The following is a 22,187-nucleotide window of genomic DNA, read 5'->3' as shown; positions in this document are numbered from 1 at the left end:
CCAAAGGTCCTAGTTCAATTCCCAGCAACCACATGGTGGCTCACAACCATCTGTAATGAGGTCTGGTGTCTTCTTCTGGCCTGCAGGCATACACACAGGCAGAACACTGTATACATAACAAATAAATAAATAATAAATGGGAAATTGGAGAAAGACAGACACACAGAAAAGATATTAAGAGTTACTAACTTCTGAAAAGTAAAACACAATGATGATGATGATGATGAGGAGGAGGAGGAGGAGGAGGAGGAGGAGGAGGAAGAGGAGGAGAAAATAAACAACTGACCAATAATTTCCACACAAAAAAACAGAGGAGGAAATAAGCAAAATCAAATAATGGCTAAATAAATGGGCACCTTACATTTTCTGCAGCTACAATTTTCCCTTCATTAATCTTCACTTCCTTTTCTGTCCCAGGGGAGCGTTGTGAACGAATATCTCTTCCTCTGGATCTTCATTAGGTTAGCAGGATGAGAATACCTAAAAGGAGTTAGAGCGGAGTGTTGAGGAGAGGCCAGGGTGTTCAATTCCCCAGTCCCCCACCTCCCTGTGAAGTTGCTTCAGGGCACGTATCCCCTCCAACACAGGTGCAGCAGCAAACACACACAAGGCAAACACAGTTCTCAGTTCATGATAACCCATGATGACCCCCACTCGACCGACAGTTTGTGGTGCCATGTTCAGCTCTAAGCCATAAGGGAAAGCAAAGGGACATGGTCACTAAGAGAGTGATTCTAGTTAGCATTGGAAAGGGTAATGTCTGATGCTCAGGGAGCCTCCTGGGGTGCTGGAAATGCTTCCCTTCTGCAACTGGGGGCCTGGGTGGCCAAGAAAACAAGATACTTCCTTTTGTTTTGTATATTTAATCTGTGATAGTTAACAATTTATAAACTCTAAAAGGGGAAACAAATGGGATAAAATGGAAGGTGGCAGGGGTGTTGTAGAAGTCACTAGAAGAGTTCTGCAAGCATATCTTATTACATTCCATAGCTTCGCAAAGGGCTCAAAATAAAATTATATAAAGAATATAAAGCATCATCCTATAGCTAAAAATAAACTGAAACAAAAAATCCTAATTATATATCAAATTGCCAACCATAATTACACAAACAGAAGAGGTGTTTGAAATAATCCTAGAACACAGTATTCTGATTATGCATCCTTAGATGTTATATTTAAAGGCAAAATTTAGGCCAGGTATATATGATGGTGCGTGCTTTTAATCCAGCACTTGGGAGACAGAGGCAAGCATATCTCTATGAGTTCAAGGCCAGCCTTGTCTGCAATGGGGAGCTCTATGCCAGCCAAGGCAGATCCTATCTCAAAAACACGTATCCATTGCTTTATTATTTTAGTGTATGAGTGTTTTGTCAGCATGCACCACATGCAAGCCTGGCCAGTGGACCCTCCTGAACGGGAGGTACTGTACAGATGGTTGTGAGTCTCCTTAGGAATGCTGGGAACTGAATTCGAGCCCTCTGCAAGAGGCTACTAGGTACGCTTATGTAACACGCAGGGCCTGCTGCTTGTTGGGGTTTCTATTTTCCTCCCAGTCCCCCAGCTATTTAGTCCCAGAGAAAATCACACAGAGTTCTCCATAAGTTATAAAACTGATTGGCCCGTTAGCTCAGGCTTCATATTAGCTCTTATAACGTATATTAACCCATTATCCTTATCTATGTTAGCCACACGGCTCAGTACCTTTTTCCAGAGGGCAGGTCACATCCTGCTTCTTTGGTGGTCTGGACAGGAGTGGGGAGGAATGGGCTTCCTCCTTCCCAGAATTTTCCTGTTCTCATTGCTCTGCCTCTACTTTCTATCTGGTTGACCCGCCTATACTTCCTGCCTGGCCAATCAGGGTTTATTTAAAACATGATTGACAGAATACAGACAATTCTCCCGCACCACTCTTAACCCCTGAGCCATCTCTCCAGCCTTCACTGTCTTATTAGTAGGGCAATATTTGTCTTATTCTATGTGCATCGTTGGTTGTGTATTAGATTAATCATACATGTGGTTATTATATGAATGTCACCAGGAACCTCAGTTTCCAGCATGAGAAAAAAGAACTACAAGTGTAGAAAGCTCAGTAAAAATCGTCATTAAATGCTAGTTGGAAGACTAGTTGAGATGGCTCAGTGGTTAAGAGCCCTGACTGTTCTTCCAGAGATCCTGAGTTCAATTTCCAGTAACCACGCGGTTGCTCACAACCATCTCCAGTGGAATCTGATGTCCTCCTCTGTCATGCAGGCGTTCATGAAAATAGAGCACTCATATACAAAAAAAAATGCATGAATAAATAAATCTGTAAATACAAATTGGAGTGTGCATGTGTATGTGTGTGTTGTATCTTAATACCCTGGCTCAGCTCATAGAAAAGGTCTAGAGTCAGTGCTCCCCTTAGCAGTCATTTCACTCCTAACATCCAGATTCTACCCTCTAAAATCAGCCCTTACTAAAAGCTACCTTATCTCTTTAGATGAATGGCTGCTTCCATATCAATAGACAGAAAAAGAAAAACCCAGTGCATCTTGGAGTGACAAAAGAGAGAGAAAGAAAGAGAGAGAGACTTAGTGATTGAGAGAGACAGAGACACAGAGACACACACAGAGAGAGACAGTCATTTATGGAATATTTCAAAAGGACATTGAAATCTAATTCAAGAACCTGTCGCTGGCTTGTTTGGGGATAATTTGAATTTCAAAAAGTAATTATTGTGACTGATCAATACAATGAGCATTGACTATATAAGTAGTAATATTTAAAAAAGAAAAATCACAAAAGTACTCTAATAAAACTCAAATACCATTATTGAGGCAATAATTACAACTACTTCTTAGTCTGAATGTAAGATCAAAGGTTAAAAATATATTCTAAGATGGGCGGTGGTGGCTCACACCTTTATCCCTAACACTAAGGAGGCAGAAGCAGGCGGATATCTGTGAACTTGACGCCAGCCTGGTCTACAAAGTGAGCTCTAGGACAGCCAGGGCTACAAAGAGAAGCCCTATCTCAAAAAACAAAAACAGAAAGAGAGAGAGAGACAGAGACAGAGAGACAGACAAACAGACACACAGAGAGAGACAGACAGACACACACACACACAGAGAACACATTCTACTTCATTTGTCATTGTATTTCAGGGTAATGACTGAAAGCTGATGAATGTCAAAGGAATGAGAAAATAAAAAATTACATTTTGCAAACAGGAATGAAATATTTTAGTCAGAAATCACCACTGCGGACCAGGAACGTAGCTCAAGGGTACAGAACTTGCCTAGCATGTCAGAGGCTCTGAGTTTCATTCCAAGCAGATACTAAAAGGAGGAGCAGGAAGAAACTAGATGAAAAAGTGGATGGTTGGGGAGCTGAATGTTCTCATGGTGCCAGCATATCCCATGGATTTCGTGTTCATGCTCATCAAGTTAGGAAACATGTGGCTGGCTCTACTTTAGACTGGTTATCGGTTTTAACATCCCCCTGTAGTAGCATACCCAGACTTTATGCATCTCCCGGAATGAAGCAATTGAAGGTATTCTGCTTACACTTAAAAAAATGCAATCCAACTAACACTTTAGGGATAATTTCTACTGTACAGAAGGAAATACAGAGGATGTATGTGATACATACATCAACGCAGGGAAACCCACACTGAGGCAAATCTAGAAGATAAGGAATTCGGAGGAGAAAAATGACACCCTTTCTATCCTACTTGACAATGTGAAAAATGGAGGAAGGGCGATGATTAGTCATCTGTGCTAAGTTTAAAAGAATTAAGAATACAATTATATTTGGCCAGGCAGTGGTCAGTGGTGGAGCAAGCCTTTAATCCCAGCACTCAAGAGGCAGAGGTAGGTTGATCTTTGAGTTTGAGGACAGCCTGGTGGTCTGTAGAATGAGTTCCAGAATGGCCAAGACAAAGATAAATCCTGTCTTGAAAAAAAAATAAATAAAGAAAGAAAGAATATAATTAAATGCAATAGTGACCCTCAATTGACTCCTTTTTGAACAAAAAAGCTGAAAAGACAAGTTGCAAACAATTTGAGATATTTGAATATGAATTGAGCTCTAAGCGACGTTATTGTAGGAAAGTGTCCTTATTTCCTAGAGATGTATGTTGAAATATTTATAAGCGAAATTTCTAATGTCTATCATTTCTATTTAAATATTAAAAGGGAGAAAACATCTCCCAAATATCAATAACGATGAAGTCTAGATAAGTGTTTTTTCACCAAACCTCTGTGTGTGTGTGTGTGTGTGTGTGTGTGCATGCATGCGCATGCATGTGTGTGTTGAGGGAAGCACACTCAGGTAGAGGTCAGAAGGCAATGTCTTAGAGACAGTCCCCTCCTTCTATCTTTACATGGATTCAGAGGGTCATCAGGTTTGGATAGTGAATGTTTTTGCTGACTGAGTCATCTCACCAGACCCATATTGTCTTAAAAACAAAACAAATAAATAAACAAGGCAGCTAGAAGGCAAGAGTAACGTAATCAAATTGGAACGTTAGAAAACTCCATGGGAAAAAAAGAAAACTCCATGACCCACTGGATAAATAAAAGTGGCATCAAAAAGCCATGGAGGAAACTACTGGGCTCGGCTTGAGGAAATGGTCTAACTGAAGCGGTTAGGGTGGAGAGAGTGGTCTGATGTGTAGCTGATGGGAGAAACCACGAGGTCGTTGATAAGCTGGAGACAGGGGAGGCCAATAACAAATGTCAGTGCTTTCAGGGGTGCAGCTGGGGGAAGCAAGGCAACTTCTGACATTCTGAAACACAGTAGGGTAACTATCGGTGGCAACAATGCATTGGCTATTTCAAATTAGCTGATAGGAAAGATTCTGGGCATTCCTAACACAAAGAAGTTATGAATGTCTGGGGGTAATAGTTAAGCCAGATATATGAGTCTGTTCATTGCACACTGCATACATGTATGTGCAGGTACTGAAATGTCACACTGTGATATGTGTATGTTGCTATATATTAACTAAAAGAAAACAAATACCAAAGAAAAAATTTGAAGACAGAATGTAAACGGAAAAGAAGTCAATGCATAGGAGCGTTTGTGATTACACAACAGGTCTTGGCCCAGAGATGAGTTAACGCATAAATTCTCACCACCACCGCTGGGGCAGGTGCTTTTGCCCCTCCGCTTTACCAAACAAGGTAAGCAACTAGCTCAAGGCTATTCCCGCACACACGCCCAACCATCCCTGATCTTCGGGATGACGCCAGTAGCTGTGATGGAGATGCGTTAAAAGTTCCTATTCTGGTTTCCTACGCTTATTGTCTCAGGGTGTGTACTCGCTGGCCCACGTATCTTTCCTGTTCACCATAGACTTGAGTCCTTTTCAACAACCCTGAGCAAAGGAGACAGAGGCGGTGGACCTGAAAAATACAGGTCAGGAGTGGGTGGACCCAGTGGGAATTCTAGAAAGGAAGCTACTATGTGGTGGAGGAGACATAGGTTGAGTAGGTCCCGAGCTAAGAGGGGGCTCTTACGCCAGTGTGACGCAAATAGGCATAAGAGCCGGGGGTGGAGATGTCGTCACCGCACGCCTGCAGTTGGCTAAGTCGCCTCAAGAGGGGCCTGTAGACCCCGCCTTGGAGGTGGGTGGGGAGCGGTAAGCTCCGCCTAGGCTCCTCGGCTGACTCCCGCCAGCGTCCCTGAGACTCTGGCTGGAGAGCGAGCTCACGCAGCCGGGAAGGATGCGGCGTCCGCGGCGGCCTGGGGGTCCCGGGGGCTCCGGGGGCCTCCGGCTGTTGGTCTGCCTGCTGCTGCTGAGCGGCCGCCCCGGGGGCTGCAGCGCCATCAGTGCCCACGGTCAGGAGAAAACTTGAAGGGGGGGAGAGCAGGGGCCGGGAGCAGAACTCGGTAGTGGTGGAGGGGGGCAAGGGAAGCGTCGCAAAGACAAGAAACCCAGGTAGACTAAATGTAGCAGGGCAGGGGGGGGGGGGCGTGAGGGCTACGGGATGAGGAAGATGAGAGGCGAGGCAGGGATCCGAAGGAAGATGAAGATGAGGGCGGTTGCAAGGAAAGGGGCGTAGGCCGGGAGGTGGAGCTGGGATACGCAGGCGGGACCTGGGAGAAGTGGGCTCCAGGGAAAACAAGGTTCGGGAGGAGGAATGGGGGTGTACGCGAGTCGACGGATTTAGAGGGACTACAGGACCGTGGAGAGGCCAGAGACGTCGAGGTGGAGACTCGAACTGAAGAATCGGAAGCCGGGAAGGAGGAAGGAAGGTGGAAGAGGCGACCACCCGGCGGCAGGAGCCTGGCCTCTGTCACCCGGCTCCAGCTTCCCTGGAGGATTGGCTAGAGAGCAGGGCTCATTTGCTGCAAGTTGGCCACCTATAAGAAGGGGACACGTGGGGGAGGGAGCAGAAGAGGACGAAAAGGGGAAGGTCCTCTCCTTGTCCCCCTACCCACAACCAGGTCTGATGCTGACTCACATCTAAGCGGACGGAGTCAGCGCTGACTCACGGGCCCGGGATGGGGGTGGGAAGGTGGCGAGTGGGGGAAGGGGTGCAGCCTCTCCATCTGGCGCCCTCTTTCCCCACCCTGGCTTGGAGGCCAGTGTACGGTACTTCCTGTGAGGGCGAGAGTTAACAAGATACAGCCGAGGGATGAGATCCTGTGGCGACTCCTGGTCTCGTCACCCCTTCCTTGGTAGCCGGCTCCCCTCCCTACGTACTCTTGGCTCCCAGATTCAGAACCACGGACAGCACCAGCGCCGCAAGCCTGGGATAGGCTGCCACAGAATCAGGCACCTGCACCCCTTCCATACCACGTTGGAGTTGCCGCCTCTTCCGAGTTCCAGGCCACGAGAGTTAGGATGTTTTTGCGATATTTGGGAAACTACGGTTTCCTTTTGAATTTAGTCTCAAATTCTCCCACAATAATACATGCTCTCCGCCCCCTTCCTCGCATTGCTCCAACTCCCAGTTAAGCAAATTGAGCCTTTTAAAGACTCAAACTAAGATCTTTAAAATTCAAAGCTAGACCCCACACTTCCTCAAGAGTTTTAGGTCATGGGGCTGGAGAGATGGCTCTGTCAGTAGTGCTGCTTGTCATACAAGTATGAAGACCTGAGCTCAGATCTTAAGTACCCATATAAAAAGCCATGCAATGTGATTTATGTCCAACCCCAGGGCTGAAAAAGTAGAGACAGATAAATTTCTGGGATGTGCATGGCAAACTCCAGACTCAGTGAGAGACCCAGTTTTGAAAATATGAAGTGGGCAACAAGTGTGGAAGATACCCAATATTGACCTCTGGCCTCCATACACATGAACACATGCATGAACATACATAAATTTGTATGCATACATGAGAGAAAGAGAGAGAGAGAATTCTAGTCCTCTTCCTTGCTGTCCTCCCAACCTAAAGCCTTCCTTAGAATGAAATAATGGGCCACATCTGCTTCCCAGGTTTCCCAGGCATCTAGCCCTTCTCTGTGTTCTGAGCATCTATCTGCTTTTCCACAGGCTGTCTGTTTGACCGCAGGCTCTGCTCACACCTGGAAGTCTGTATCCAGGGTGAGTAGGGCCCTGGCATAGGATTCAAAGGACAAAGATGGGGAGGGAGAGCCCAGATGTCAGGAGGGCAGAAGAGCAGCACCCTAAAGCCAGAGAAGGTGGAAAGAGCATTGTCCATCTGCAGCCTGGACTTTGGAAGGCCTTCTACAAACCCCATGACAACAGCACCTTTGTGCTTCTAGATGGCTTGTTTGGACAGTGCCAGGCAGGAGTCGGGCAGGCACGGCCACTTTTACAAGTCACTTCCCCAGTTCTCCAGCGCTTACAAGGTGTGCTCCGGCAACTCATGTCCCAAGGTGAGGTCTGATTGCTCTAGGACACAGAGATTGGGACTTGGTTGGTAGGGAAGTAAGGGTGCACCTCATCCAAAAATCTCTTCATACATCTTAATAATTATATTCATTTATGAGACCCCACCCTCTTAGATCTTGCTGGTTAAGGGTACAGAACAAGGGTAACAATAGGACCCTAGAGGTGAGCTGTTCACATATGAATTATCTAAAGTTACACACAGGAGATCTTCAGCTAAACTTGCTGGAAATTATTTTTTAGGTTTGTTAGGATTTTGTTTGTTTGTTTGTTCTGAGACAAGCTCTCTCTGTGTAGCCCAAAGTTATTGTGTAGCCTAGGCTGTCCTGGAACTCATGGTGATCCTTCTGCCTTAGCCTTACAAGTACAGGACTGTAGGCATGCACCATTACATCCATATTAAGACATGTCTTAAGAAGCTTTATGCAACAAGGGCAGTGGTGGTGCACATCTTTAGCTCCAGCACTTGGGAGGCAGAGGCAGGTGGATCTCTGAGTTTGAGGCCAGCCTGGTCTACAAAGTGAGTTCCAGGACAGCCAGGACAGTTACACAGAGAAACCCTGTCTTGGAGGAAATAAAAGAAGTATGCTGCAATATATTGGCGTGACAGATGCAAGAGGACACAGGTGAAACATTATTGCTGTAAGTGGAAGAAATGACATCATATTTCCGTGCTAAGAGGAATAACTCAGTGGAGAGGAGAAGGATGGAGATAGGAGAGAAATTCAGGGAGACTGAAATCTAGGGGTCCTTTGGAGGGAGCACAGGGAGTTCTGATGCATGCATGGAACAGCTGCTAGCAGGTCCCAGGATATGAGTCATGAGTAATCCAGATTATAAATCCAGAGCAGGACCTGGGATCCCAGCACTTGGGAGGCTGAGACAGAAGGATCGCCATGAGTTCCAGGCCAGCCTGTGCTACACAGTGAGACCCTGACTCTAAATAAATAAACCCATAGAAGGAAGAATGGAGGAGAGTGGGATGCTGTGCCTCTAGATTGAGTGAGAGGTCTTTTCTGAGAGCAGAGCTTCATGGGTAGAGTCAGTCAGAACCCATGCCCCAGGATAAGGGGATGCTGGCAGGAGAACATGGTGGGGATCATGGTGGAGATGGTCCAAGGTTTCGGAGCCCACAAAATGTGTGTTATCCCCACTATACAAAAGACTCAGGCTTAGAATGGAGAAATGCAGAGATGGCAGCAGTGACAGCATTGCTAAGAGCTCTTCGTGTGACAGGACTATCACCCATGATATGTTATTTTAATTATCACAGCAGTCTTAGGAGATCCAAAGCCCCAGGCGAGAGAGTTGAGGTCCAAAGAGTATTGAGATGGGACACTGGAAGCTTAACAACACCCAAGGCCCCCAGCTCTTCAGCAAACAAAGCTGGGTTTCAGCCCAGGCAGTTTGACTCCAAAAGTTGTACCTGGGGGTAGAGATGGGGAGGCAGCTCAGCTCATCCACTGCAAGCCTCCACTCTGGTACTAGGCCCCCAGTCTCAAGCCCTGTCCTTTCTCCTAACAGGATTGTCATGGCGTGATGACCTCACCCAGCATGTGATCTCCCAGGAGATGGAACGCATCCCCAGGCTTCATCCCTCAGAACTCCATCCAAGGGACAGGTAGGTAGTCTTTCTCAACAGCTGTAGGCTGTTGGGGCCGGTGATCTGTACCTCTCCTTATAGGCAAGGGGGTGGAGGGGCCGAGGTCAGCAGACTGGGGCACAGGTAAAAGAGCATTGAGAATGGTCCCTCTAACGTGTTGACATGGCTCAGAAGGGGCTGAGTTTATCCTAGAGATCCAGCAAAACAGGACAATAAATAAATACTTTAAAAAGAAATGCTGATATTTGATATTTAAAGTCGTTGTTAAAGACAAACTAGAGGGGCTGGAGAGGTGGATTAGAGGCTGAGAGGCTGCTCTTCCAGGGGACCTGAGTTTAGTTCCCAGCAACCGCATGGGGCCCCACAACCATCTATAGTGAGATCTGGTACCCTCTTCTGGCTTGCAGTTGTATATGCAAGCAGAACACTATATACATAATAAATAAATCTAAAAAAGACAAACTAGAATTTTCTTGGATTTAGTTGTTCCATTGCTGTGTGGAATTGTGTAAGGCAGAAAGTGGCATTGTCTCTCCATGGTTAGAGCCTCTAAAGCAGGGGTTCTCAACCTTCCTGACACCATGACTCTATAATACAATTCCTCATGTTGCAGTGAGCCCCCAACCATAAAATTATCTTCATTGCTACTTCATAACTGCAATTTTGCTACTCTTATGAATCATAATATAAATACCTGTGTCTTCCAATGGTCTTAGGCAACCCCCAACGGGTAACCCAGGGGTTGAGAACATCTGCTCTAAAGGCAATTCTCAGACAAAGAAGAACCTGTGGAGGTCAGGTGATAATACCTGGACCAATAAGGCAATAGCAGTTGGGCCAGGGCAGTCTCAGTTGTTTGAATATGTACTTAGAGAGCTGGGGTGGGGTGCGGTGCACAGGGACAGTAATGCAGGGGCCTCCTAAAGTCACAGTCAATCTTGTATGTGTGTATGCATGTATGTATGTGTGTATGTATGCATGCATGTGTGTATGTATGCATGCATGTATGTGTGCATGCATGTATGTATGCATGTGTGTATGCATGCATGTATGTGTGTATGTATGCATGCATGTATGCATGCATGCATGTGTGCATGTATGTATGTGTGTATGCATGTATGTATGCATGTGTGTATGCATGCATGTATGTGTGTCTGCATGCATGTATTGTGCATGCATGTATGTATGTGTGTATGCATGTGTGTATTGTGTATGCATGTATGTATGTGTGTATGCATGCACGTATGTGTGTATGTATGTATTCTGTATGTATGTATGTATGTGTGTATGCATGTATGTATTGTATATGCATGTATGTGTGTATGTATGCATGTATGTGTGTGTGAATGCATGTATGTTTTGTGTATGCATGTATGTATGCATGCATGTATGTATGTGTGTATGCATGTATGTTTGTGTGTATGCATGTATGCATGTGTGTATACATGTACGTATGTGTGTGCATGTATGTATGTGTGTATGCATGTTTGTATGTGTGTATGCATGTATGTATATGTGTATGCATGTATGCCCCAGATGCCTTCCCCAGCACCCAATCTCCCTTTCATCATCCCCTTGAGCTTCATTAGACTGTGCAAGTGTGTTTTGAGTACGTGGTTGGGAATGTAGCTCAGTGGTAGAGTGTCTTGCATACACAAGGCCCTGGGTTTGACCCTAGCTAAACACACACACACACGCACATGCACACACACACACACACACACACACACACACACACGTAAACCCCTGTTCTTTTTTTTTTTTTACCCAAAGTACCATAGTCACCAAGCCAGAGGGCCTACTCTCACCTCCGTGCCCTCTAGCCCATCTCTCCTCTTCATTTAAGAGGATAAAGCTGTTCTAAATGGTAGAATCTGTCCAACCTCAGCCTTGAAAACTCTCCACACCTTTGTCTTATACAAACATATAAATATGTTTCCCTCTTTCCCTCTCCCTCCACCTCCCTCCCTTTATCCCACTCCTTATCTCCCTCTTTTCCTCCCCAGGTCTGGTTTGATGCCCAGGAGACCAGGCCCTGCTGGGGAGCTGCTTTCTCAGGGCAATCCCACTGGCTCCTCTCCTTCTGCCCAGGGGCTCCCTCGGCCTCCAGGGGGTGGGAATGGAGCTGGGGTGGGCTCCCCACTGTCCTCTCTGCAGGCTGAGCTGCTGCCCCCTCTCTTGGAACACCTGCTAATGCCCCCACAGCCTCCCCACCCTGCTCTGACTTACGAATCCACATTGCTGCAGCCTTACCTGTTCCACCAGGTGAGCTCTTGACTCTGGCCATGACTCAACCACAGTACCCACTCCTGACTTCGATTCTTACCCACATCTCTGGTTTCTTACAGTTTGGCCCCCGAGATGGCTCCCGGAGCTCAGAGAGCTCCCCAGGGGTGGTTGGTGTTGGCCACCTGCCCAAGGCTGAAGCTCCTGCCCTCTTCAGCAGAAGTGCTTCCAAGGCCATTCTGGGGGCTCACTCTGGCCACTCCTTCGGAGACCTTCCGGGTCCCTCACCCGCTCAGCTTTTCCAGGACTCAGGGCTGCTCTACATGGCCCAAGAGTTGCCAGTGCCTGGTAGGGCCAGGGTACCAAGGCTGCCAGAGCAAGGGGGCAGCAGCCGGACAGAGGACTCTTCAGAGGGCTATGAGGAGGAAGTAGTAGGGGATCATGGGGAGAAGCCCCCTTCCCAAGCAGTACAAGCAGGTAAGTGGACCCCCGGCACCCACCTCTGTCTATGGCGGCTCCTTCCTGCCAGTCCTGGAAGATGTCATTTATTCATTTGTTTTTTAAATATATTTTTTATAAAGATTTATTTATTATGTACTCAGTGTTCTGCCTGCATGTATCACTGCCGGCCAGAAGAGGGCACCAAATCTCATTAAAAATGGTTGTGAGCCCATGTGGTTGCTGGGAAATGAACTCAGGACCTTTGGAAGAGCAGGCAAAGTTCTTGACCACTGAGCCATCTCTCCAGCACCTCTTTTGTTTACTTAATTGTACTTTTATTTTGTTTTTCTGTTTTGAGACAAGGTTTCTCTGTGTTATGGTCCTAACTGTCCTGGAACTAGCTCTTATAGATCAAGCTAGCCTCAAACTCACAGAGATCTGCCTGCCTTTGCCTTCCAAGGGCTGGGAAGCATGTACCACCATTGCCAGGTTTTTGATTTATTTTAAGAGATCTTGCTATTATTCCAGACTATTCCTTTTTTTTTTTTTTTTTTTTTTTTGGTTTTTCGAGACAGGGTTTCTCTGTGGTTTTGGAGCCTCTCCTGGAACTAGCTCTTGTAGACCAGGCTGGTCTCGAACTCACAGAGATCCGCCTGCCTCTGCCTCCCGAGTGCTGGGATTAAAGGCGTGCGCCACCACCGCCCGGCTCAGACTATTCTTGAACTCATTTTTAGCACAGGCTGGACTCAAACTTGCTTCATTCCTCTTGCCTCAGACTACTGAGTACTGAGACTACAGGCATGAATCACCACACTTGGCGTTCTGCCTTTGGTTCACACATTCAAAGTGTCTAGCGACAAGCTGATGTCCACAGGCACTAACTCCAGTGAAGGGACAGTGGGGTTTGCACCTGGTATACCTCAAGTTGTTCAAAGTCTGAGAATGGGAGGGCATCAGTGTACAGAATTCTCAAATGTGCTTGTCCCCTTTCCCACCCATCTATTTGCATCCCGTCAAGGTATCCTACCATCTGCCCTAAGCTCTTTGTCTGGCTCCCAGCAGATATAACTATGCAGAGATTGGCTGCTGTCCTGGCAGGCTATGGGGTAGAGCTGCGTCAGCTGACCCCGGAGCAGCTCTCCACCCTCCTGACCCTGCTGCAGTTACTGCCCAAGGGCACAGGAAGAAATCTTGGTGAGTGTCCAGGCAGGGAGGGAAGAAACTCCCTGCTCCATGAAAGCTTACTGTCCCACTACTCAAGACTGCAGGGAGTACAGTTTGTGACCTGGAGGGTCACAAGGGGAGAGTTTTTGGTCTTGCTTTTTCTTGAGATGGAGTCTTGCTGTAGGATAGGCTAACCTAATAACTCATGATCCTAGCTGGGCCAGGTGATGCACGCCTTTGATCTCGGCACTCAGGAAGCAGAGGCAGGCAGATCTCTAAGTCTGAGACCAGCCTGGTCTACAGAGAAAGTTCTAGGACAGCCAGGGCTACACAAAAAAACTCTGTCTGGAAAAACAAACAACAAAAAAGGACTCATGACCCTTCTGCCTCTGCTTCTAGTGTGTAGAGACTGCAGGCATGGTCTAGCATGCCTGGCTGAAAAGAGAGTTCTTTTACCAACACATCCCAGGAAGCAAGGGGGTAAGACGGGAAGCTGTAGCATTAGACCAGGAAAAGACCAGAGGGTGGGAAGCTCAAGGTGAGGGGGAGACGAAGAGTGGGAGCAGGGGAAGGTATCTGTGTTACAGGGGCTCACAGACAGATCATGTCCCAGAGCTCTGGTCCTTTCTCTAGACTCTCGCTTTTTCTGTCTTCCCAGGAGGGGCTGTAAATGTCGGAGCTGATGTCAAGAAAGTGAGTTCCCAGCACCTTCCTGCCTCACAAACCCTTCTTGGCTGAAATCTGAATGCCAGGGGTCATGGCTCAGAATCTATCCTCTGCTCCCTCATTCTGAGGCCCAGGGACTTCAAATCCTCACCCGTGGCCTCACTTCAAGTTGATACAACCAAAAGCCAGAATCTTAACCCACTCCTCTTTTTACCACAATCCTTTCAGATTCTGATGATCCCTACAGCAGGGACTCTGGTGGGGGCTCCCCCCTGTTGTAGCTGCATGGTTTTTCCTTCTGTTTTAGACGTTGGCATCTAACATGTCACTGAACAAAATCCTCAAAACCATTGCCTTTCTGTTCATCTTTCCAGATAATCAGGCTCTCCTTGTGAATTTACCACATTTCCCTCATTCGATCCTTTAACCATTCATTCATCCATTTGATTCCCACTCTTTGGATGTGTTCTCCGTGCCCATTGTATGGGATTGGGGGGGCAGGCAGAAAGCTAAACAGTTTCTAAATTCCTCTGTCAAAGAGTTTAGAGCCCCCAAAGTGTGGCCCTCCCATCCCCAGCCCCGAGCCCTTCCACTCCAGGGGTTACACTTGCATCCTGCCTTGTAACAGACAACAGAAGAACAAATGCAGAAAGGGGACACAGAAGAACCTCGGCCCCCCACACCCTTGCTTCCTGGATACCCCACTGCCAGCCCCACCTTCAATGAAGTTCAGCAGGTACTGAGCCCTGGCATCCCCGAGCCTCCCCAAACAGCTGGTCCTCCTGGAGTCTCATCTGTCCTGCTGGAGAAGAAAAGTCCCTTGAGCCAGAGCCAGAGCACAGCAGTGGAGCAGCCTTCAGCTCGACCATCAGCGGAGGAATACGGCTATATAGTAACTGACCAGAAGTAAGCACTGCTGGGGGGAGGGGGGGAAGCCTTCCTGTCCCCGAGGGGTTGGGCTGGCCTATTTGCAGGAAGCAGAGAGAAAGAATGCAGCTTTCATTAAAAAAAAAAAAAAAAAAAAAAAAAAACCGGTTCTGTGCCTCTGGAGGTGGCCTATTTCACTAAAGCCTCTGAGCATCCCCTTCCTCCCTCTGCCTGCCCCTCTCCTGCAGACCCTTGAGTTTGGTGGCTGGAGTCAAACTGCTGGAGATTCTGGCTGAGCATGTGCACATGTCCTCAGGCAGCTTCATCAACATCAGGTGGGACCGCCATCCCCGTGGGGCAGCACAGGGGTCTAGAAAGTAGCCTGAGTGAGTTGGCACTGAAGGGGTCAGGGAGACGCTGCCAACTTGTGGAAGTGCGACGGCCCCATGTGGCTCTACTGCCAGCCCGATCCTAAATCTGCTTGTGGGAAGAGGTGCTGGCCTCTTTATTTTATTTTATTTTAGAGGCCGGAATCTCAGGTGGGTCAGGTAGTAACAGACCTCCTGTTTGGCAGTGTGGTGGGACCAGCCGTCACCTTCCGAATCCGGCACAATGAGCAGAACCTGTCTTTGGCAGATGTGACTCAGCAAGCTGGTAAATACCATTCTATCCTTGGGCCCAGGCTAAGCCTGACCCCCAACTGCGATTCCCAGGCCTGTGATAATGCTTCCTTAAAATATTTCCAGCCTGTATGGGGCTGGAAAGAGCCTGATGTGAATCCTTCCTGCAGGGCTGGTGAAGTCTGAACTGGAAGCGAAGACAGGGCTCCAGATTCTGCAGACAGGGGTGGGACAGGTAAGCACTAACTGTAGGCGCTGACTCTTGTGTTCAACACAAGAGAGGGGGCGAAGGACTGGAGAACTCAAAGAGTTGAAAGTTCTTTTGGCTCTCCAACCTCCTTTCCCTGGCAGCTCCTCTGTGCAGTTCTCATTTTGACCAGCAGATGGCGAAGTGGCTCTTTCCTGGAAGACCATCTTTTTTTCTTTTTTTCTTTTGTATGTGGGTGGCGGTTTCAAGACAATGTTTCTCTGTGTAGCTTTGGAGCCTGTCCTGGCACTCGCTCTGTAGACCAGGCTGTCCTCAAACTCACAAAGATCTGCCTGCCTCTGCCTCTTGAGTGTTGGGATTAAAGGCCTGTGCCACCCTTCTGACCATTTTTGATGGCTAGACCATCATTTTCATACCGACATCTCCTTTTCTCTTTTTATACGGAAATCCTTCTGGTGGGATCGCCCAAAGCTTCTGGCACTTGCGTTGGTCCGATGGGGATTGGGAAGGAGGCTGTATGCCCTTCTGCATGCCCTGCATGCCCCTACCGTCACAGCTTTGTCCCTAGGGGTGGCCTAAGGAGTCAGGGCTCAGTCCCCCCTGCCACCATGCCACTGAATCTGGTTTTGTTCCCACAGAGGGAGGAGGCAGCTGCAGTTCTTCCCCGACAAGCCCATGGCATATCTCCCATGCGCTCAGTGCTGCTTACTCTGGTGGCCCTGGCAGGTGTCGCTGGGCTGCTAGTGGCTTTGGCAGTGGCCCTGTGTATGCGCCATCATTCAAGACAGCGGGATAAGGAGCGCCTGGCAGCACTGGGGCCAGAGGGGGCCCATGGTGACACTACTTTTGAGTACCAGGTGTGCAGGTTCATGGAGGGAAGGAAGTACAGTGACTTGAGAGACTTGCTCTTGTATGGGGGGAAGGGGGTACAGAATTGGAAGGGAGTGCTGCTATGTACTTTTTAAGTGAATAAGGGGTGGGGATAGCCAGTGCCTGAGATTCCTTTCAAGGCTACGATTCTGGGGTTTTACTTTGTGATATCTGAGGTTGTCATAAGCACCAACCGAGCACCAAAGAAGGGGCAAAGACAGACTTTGCTTACCCCATCGATCAGAGACAAGCCTAAGGCTCCAGACTTGACTCCAAGGCCTTGTCTGTCTGTCTGTCTGCCTGCCTGCCTGCCTGCCTGCCTGGAGCACTGGGAACTGAGCTCTGGGCCTCATTCAAGCTGTGCAAGCATTTCTACCCACCCTACCACTGAGCTGCAGCCCCACGGCCCTGTTGAAGGATTTCTAGGGAATCCCAGCCTCACCCAATGCTCCTTCTGCAGGACCTGTGTCGCCAGCACATGGCCACAAAGTCCCTGTTCAACCGGGCAGAGGGTCAGCCAGAGCCTTCTAGGGTGAGCAGTGTGTCCTCCCAGTTCAGTGATGCAGCCCAAGCCAGCCCCAGTTCCCACAGCAGCACCCCATCTTGGTGTGAGGAGCCTGCACAGGCCAACATGGACATCTCTACGGGACACATGATTCTGGTCAGGAATGGAGCCAGGCCCAAAGTGGGGAGGGGACAGGCTGGCAGGAGAGGCAGGATGAGCAGTGTGGGCCAGAGCCAGGTGGTGGTACCCCCTACAGGCATACATGGAGGATCATCTTCGGAACCGCGACCGGTTGGCCAAGGAGTGGCAGGCCCTGTGTGCCTACCAGGCAGAGCCAAACACCTGCGCCACCGCCCAGGGAGAGAGCAACATCAAGAAGAACCGCCATCCTGACTTCCTGCCTTGTAAGTGAGCAGCGGGCTAGCCTGGCCCCGCCCTGGGCTAGGAGCAATTCGGGGCTATGGGGAAGTGTTGGGGCTCCTGGTCCAGGCTGAGTGGCAGACGCCTGGTGCCAGAAGGCCGTTTGGGGGTTCTGCACAGATGACCACGCCCGCATCAAACTGAAAGTGGAGAGCAGTCCTTCTCGGAGTGATTACATCAACGCCAGCCCCATCGTAAGTGGCTCTGACTTCCACCCTCACCTTGTTCCGTCTGCGGTGTCCCTCTTTACTGGAGCCCTGTAAATTGTAGAGCCTGGGTCTTCGCATTAAAATAGAGACTTCTCAGCCTTCCCCAGACTCTGGGCCACTCCTGACCCACCTTCCCTCCAAGCTGGCCCTTCCTATTCTGGCTCTTGACATATCCTCCATATCCTCAGATCGAGCATGACCCTCGGATGCCAGCCTACATAGCCACACAGGGACCGCTGTCCCATACCATCGCGGACTTCTGGCAGGTGCATCCTTGGAGGGGGATTTCCTAGGAACCAGAAGCCCTCGGAGCAACCAGGGCCAGGGAGGCTAGAGGGCCGCTTACCCGGGTCTCTGTCCTTAGATGGTGTGGGAGAGTGGCTGCACGGTCATTGTCATGCTGACCCCATTAGTGGAGGACGGTGTCAAACAGTGCGACCGATACTGGCCAGACGAAGGATCCTCCCTCTACCACGTCTATGAGGTCAGCAGGACCCCCACAGTTAGGGGACCGTGAGAGTGGGGAAGATGGATGGCGCTCTAGTGTTTTATATACAAATGTGTGTATAGATGCATACATACATACATACACACATATCATACATGCATGAATATTTGTGTGTTCTGTCTAGCATCAAAAGGCATTTGTAGGGACTTTGATACAGCTCAGAGCCATGAGTATATAAGAGAGGGAAAATTAATATCCAAAGACTGAAATTAAGACCGCCTTTAACATCCTGAAGGATTTAGCATTTGGACCGCTTGAGAGGCAGAAGGGTGGGGCCGGGAGAGGAGCGCGTACTGCGCGCTCAGACCGGTGGGGTACATGGCAGGTGAACCTGGTGTCAGAGCACATCTGGTGCGAGGACTTCCTGGTGCGGAGCTTCTACCTTAAGAACGTGCAGACCCAGGAGACGCGCACGCTCACTCAGTTCCACTTCCTCAGCTGGCCGGCAGAGGGCACTCCGGCCTCCACCCGGCCGCTGCTGGATTTCCGCAGGTGAGCAGGCTGCCAGCGCCACCCGGATCTTCCTGGGGTCCCTGGTCTGACCTGCAGCCTCGCCCTAACCTCTGTACCTTTCACCAGCCTTTCATCCCCAAACCAGTTCTGGCCATGCCGCCCCAGCCTGGTGCGCTTCTCACACCCACTTTCTCCCAGAGCCTCTCCACTAGCCGACTTCTTTGCGGGCTTCCCTGGAGACTGGGTCCTCATTTCTAGTTCCCTTCTCCCGCCGGCCTAGTTCCCTTCTCCCGCCGGCCTCCCGCCGGCTCCTACTTTGATTCCTCCCTCCTGTCTCTTGCCTTGTCCTTCTGGCCCTCAGCTCTGTGCTCACTTGCCCTTTCTCTCTCATCCAGCTTTCATCCTCATCTTTCTTCCTGTCTTTTTGCCTGGTTTTTATTTCTCTCTTCCTTTCTTTCTTTTCCATCACTGTCCCCTCCTTCCTTCCTCCCCCCCTCCCTCCCTCCCTCCCTCTCTCTCTCTCTCTCTCTCTCTCTCTCTCTCTCTCTCTCCCCTCTGTGTGTGTGTGTGTGTGTGTGAGAGAGAGAGAGAGAGAGAGAGAGAGAGAGAGAGATCTGCTGATATCCTTCAGTTGAACAGCCACAAAGCTGGTCATTAGCAGGTGTGGCAACCGCCTAGACAGAAGAAACAGGCAGACAGGCCTGAGAAGGGACTATATACCAAAGGCTGCTTGGAGAACTGGGGCAGGAATTTAGAAAAAGACCCCAGCTGTGCAGGGGGTCAGGTGAGATGGCACACACCTGTAACTCCAGCTGTGCAGGAGGTCAGGTGAGATGGCACCACCTGTAACCCCAGATGTGCACAAGGTCAGGTGAGATGGCACCACCTGTAACCCCAGATGTGTACAAGGTCAGGTGAGATGATGCACACCTGTAACCCCAGATGTGCAGGAGGTCAAGTGAGATGGCACACACCTGTAATCCCAGCTGTGCAGGGGGCTGAGGCAGGAGGTCTTCAAGTTCAAGGCCAGTCCCAGCATCTTAGGGAGACCTTGTCTCATAAATAAAAGAAAGAAAAGGGGTTAGGGATGTAACTCAATGGTTGAGAACTTTCTGAGCACACAAAAAAATCCTTATCACTGAATAATTTTATTATTATTATTTATTATTAATAATAGTACAAGTTTTGTTTGGGTTCAGGGATAGAGTATGAGTGAGGCCTTGGTTTGACCCCCATATCTACAAAAAAATAAACTAGCGAAGTCCCCAACAGAGTCACTGTAGGTCACTGCATAGATTTTTTTTTTAAGGCCATACAGGTAAGCTAAAGAGTCCCTGAGGTTTACACCAGAACTATATAAATTCAGCTGGCATGTGACAGCTAGAACAAAGTAATTGTGAACGAATGCATTTTGATGACCTGACCTCAGGGCTAGTGTGGATTACAAACCTTTCGTGACTGTGGAGCGAGCAGAGCTGACCTGAAAGTTCCCAGAACCACTGTTGACATTCCTCCACCTCACTAACTACCACTCGTGGAGCGAGGCTTGGTACGCGAGTTCTTTATGTAGGTTATCTATCCCATAGCATTTTGTAAGAATCCTAAAAAAGCCAGGCAGTGGTGGCTCACGTCACTAATCCCAGCACTTGGGAGGCAGAAGTAGGTGGATCTCTGAGTTTGAAGCCAGCCTGGTCTATAAAGTGAGTTCCAGGACAGCCAGGGCTACACAGGGAAACCCTGTTATTCCAGGTTCGCAGTTTGAGCACATGGCTTCTGAGTGACAAGCAAGCCCAGTGCCATCCACTGCAGCTCTCACCCTCTCACAAGGCCGCAGAGGGAGAAAGGCAGCCTGTGAGCGCACGCTGGTGTGCGATTAGCGCATCCTCCTCCTGGCTGGCTTTTCTGATCTTCACTTCTCATTGCAGGAAAGTGAACAAGTGCTACAGAGGGCGGTCCTGCCCCATCATCGTGCACTGCAGGTGGGTAGGCCCTGCCGGGCACGCACAAGCAAGCAAGCAAGCACGCACGCACGCACGCGCGCACGCATGTGCGCGCGCACACACACACACACACACACACACACACACACACACACACACGAATGTCAGCCCACAGCACTGCAAATGTTTTCTCTTTGGCCCTTTCTGTGGAAAGCTGGCTGAACAAAAGCCTAACCCACCAGACTGGAAAGGGCCATTCCCATCCTACCCTGCTGCCTCCACTAAAAACTGAGCCATGGTTGTACTTTCTAGTTGTCCACATATCTGCCACTCACTATAGCTTACTAATGCTCTTCCGGGGCCAACTCTAATAATCAACCGATGTCCTCACTGCAACCCCCATGTCTGCTCCCTTCCTGCCCTGTCGGAGCTAAGCCTGTCTGTCACCAACTCCTATTTCAGTGACGGTGCGGGGAGGACAGGCACCTACATCCTTATTGACATGGTACTGAATCGCATGGCCAAAGGTAAGGTCTGTTCCCACAGCACCCGCAGCCCCTGGTCCCTCATGGCTCCCCAGTACCCCGTGGGTCCGAGACCCCACTAGGGAGCATGTGAACACATCTCTCAGATTTGCCAAAGATGCCCGGCTCTATGGGACTTATTCTCCCCTGGACACACCTTTAAGCCCCGCCTACTCCACCCTGTTCCCAGGAGTGAAGGAGATCGACATTGCCGCCACCCTGGAGCATGTCCGTGACCAGCGGCCTGGCCTTGTCCGCTCTAAGGTGACAGTACCTCCCTGTCTTTCCCTAGTCACTTCCCTTCCCAAGCACTCTCTTCATGGCCACCATGAAGAAACCAGCAACAGCCTGCCCCTCCTGCATCCCCCAAGAAGCCTCCTCCCTTCCAAATTCCCAGCACCCTCCACCCCTGCCATGTCCCCTTGGGTAGACTCAGAGGCTAGGTTTCTCCTGACCCTTCTGCCACTGGTCTTGCACAGGACCAGTTTGAGTTTGCGCTGACAGCCGTGGCAGAGGAGGTGAATGCCATCCTCAAGGCCCTGCCCCAGTGAGCCCCCTGGGCACCTCAGTGAGCATCCTGGCCTCTGCTCCTCCTGCCTGTGTGAGCATTCGTGCACCTGCTCTTCAGTCTACCCACCTGCCATCTTGGCCCATCTTGGGCACGGTAGCCCTTCCCAGCCCAGCGTGGAAGGAAGTGGGGTGTGGAGGGGCGGATCCACCCAGATTCTTTCATGCTAGAACCAAGGCAGTCCATGGGAGACAGACAGCAAGCAGGGGAGGAGTGGACACCAGCAAGGGTGCCCGAGCCCCATCCTACCTGAGTCTCTGTCTCCCCCTCCCCATGTCTGGATGTCCCCCACTCCCACCAGCCTGCAGTGTATAGACAGAGCAGGATGAGAAGGCCCCAGCTCCCCCAGCCCTGCTACCACTGGCTTGCCACCTTGACCCTGCTCAGCCTTCTCCCTCTAGCACAAGAGAACATTTCTAGAAAAATCTACTTTTGTATCAACGTGAATAAAGTTAGTGTGTTGTCTGTGCGGCTGCAACGTGGACCCCTTTGCCATTCTGTCTGCTGAGCTTCCAGGCTCCAGCTGTAGCGTCGGCCTGAGCTGTCTCCCT

At 49.5% G+C, this 22,187-nt stretch overlaps 1 protein-coding gene across 3 annotated transcripts; it reads left to right on the top strand.

The window, feature by feature from the left end:
- The first annotated feature begins 5,610 nt into the window (after positions 1-5,610).
- Positions 5,611-22,114, top strand: Ptprn (protein tyrosine phosphatase receptor type N). Of its 3 annotated transcripts, none has more exons than XM_041650208.1 (23): positions 5,611-5,823; positions 7,485-7,535; positions 7,718-7,831; positions 9,369-9,465; positions 11,454-11,712; positions 11,796-12,150; positions 13,177-13,308; positions 13,937-13,971; positions 14,573-14,850; positions 15,060-15,146; positions 15,386-15,465; positions 15,602-15,666; positions 16,278-16,496; positions 16,970-17,170; positions 17,271-17,418; positions 17,555-17,628; positions 17,832-17,909; positions 18,008-18,127; positions 18,477-18,643; positions 20,530-20,583; positions 21,007-21,071; positions 21,259-21,332; positions 21,548-22,114. In XM_041650208.1, the coding sequence occupies exons 1-23, from the start codon at positions 5,709-5,711 to the stop codon at positions 21,617-21,619; spliced, it is 2,940 nt and encodes a 979-aa protein (XP_041506142.1). In that variant the 5' UTR covers positions 5,611-5,708; the 3' UTR covers positions 21,620-22,114. The 3 variants fall into 3 exon arrangements, with proteins under 3 accessions (XP_041506142.1, XP_041506141.1, XP_041506143.1); XM_041650207.1 differs by having other exon boundaries at positions 13,174-13,308; XM_041650209.1 differs by lacking the exon at positions 7,718-7,831 and having other exon boundaries at positions 13,174-13,308.
- Positions 22,115-22,187: the final 73 nt, after the last annotated feature.

The sequence above is a fragment of the Microtus oregoni genome, unplaced genomic scaffold (assembly GCF_018167655.1).
Source record: "Microtus oregoni isolate MIOR12 unplaced genomic scaffold, Mior012 000004F_ref0000308, whole genome shotgun sequence".
NCBI classification, from domain to species: domain Eukaryota; kingdom Metazoa; phylum Chordata; class Mammalia; order Rodentia; family Cricetidae; genus Microtus; species Microtus oregoni.
The sequence above is the reverse complement of the archived record's forward strand: the minus strand, read 5'-3'. Positions and strand labels throughout refer to the sequence as shown.

What these genes read in the sequence shown, in the direction of transcription:
- Ptprn (XM_041650207.1), top strand. Translation starts at nt 5,709, where the DNA reads ATGCGGCGTCCGCGGCGGCCTGGGGGTCCCGGGGGCTCCGGGGGCCTC. An exon ending in TGCAGACAGGGGTGGGACAG is followed by an intron (nt 15,667 to 16,277) that starts GTAAGCACTAAC and finishes TTGTTCCCACAG; the next exon opens with AGGGAGGAGGCAGCTGCAGT. An exon ending in CCGCTGCTGGATTTCCGCAG is followed by an intron (nt 18,644 to 20,529) that starts GTGAGCAGGCTG and finishes TTCTCATTGCAG; the next exon opens with GAAAGTGAACAAGTGCTACA.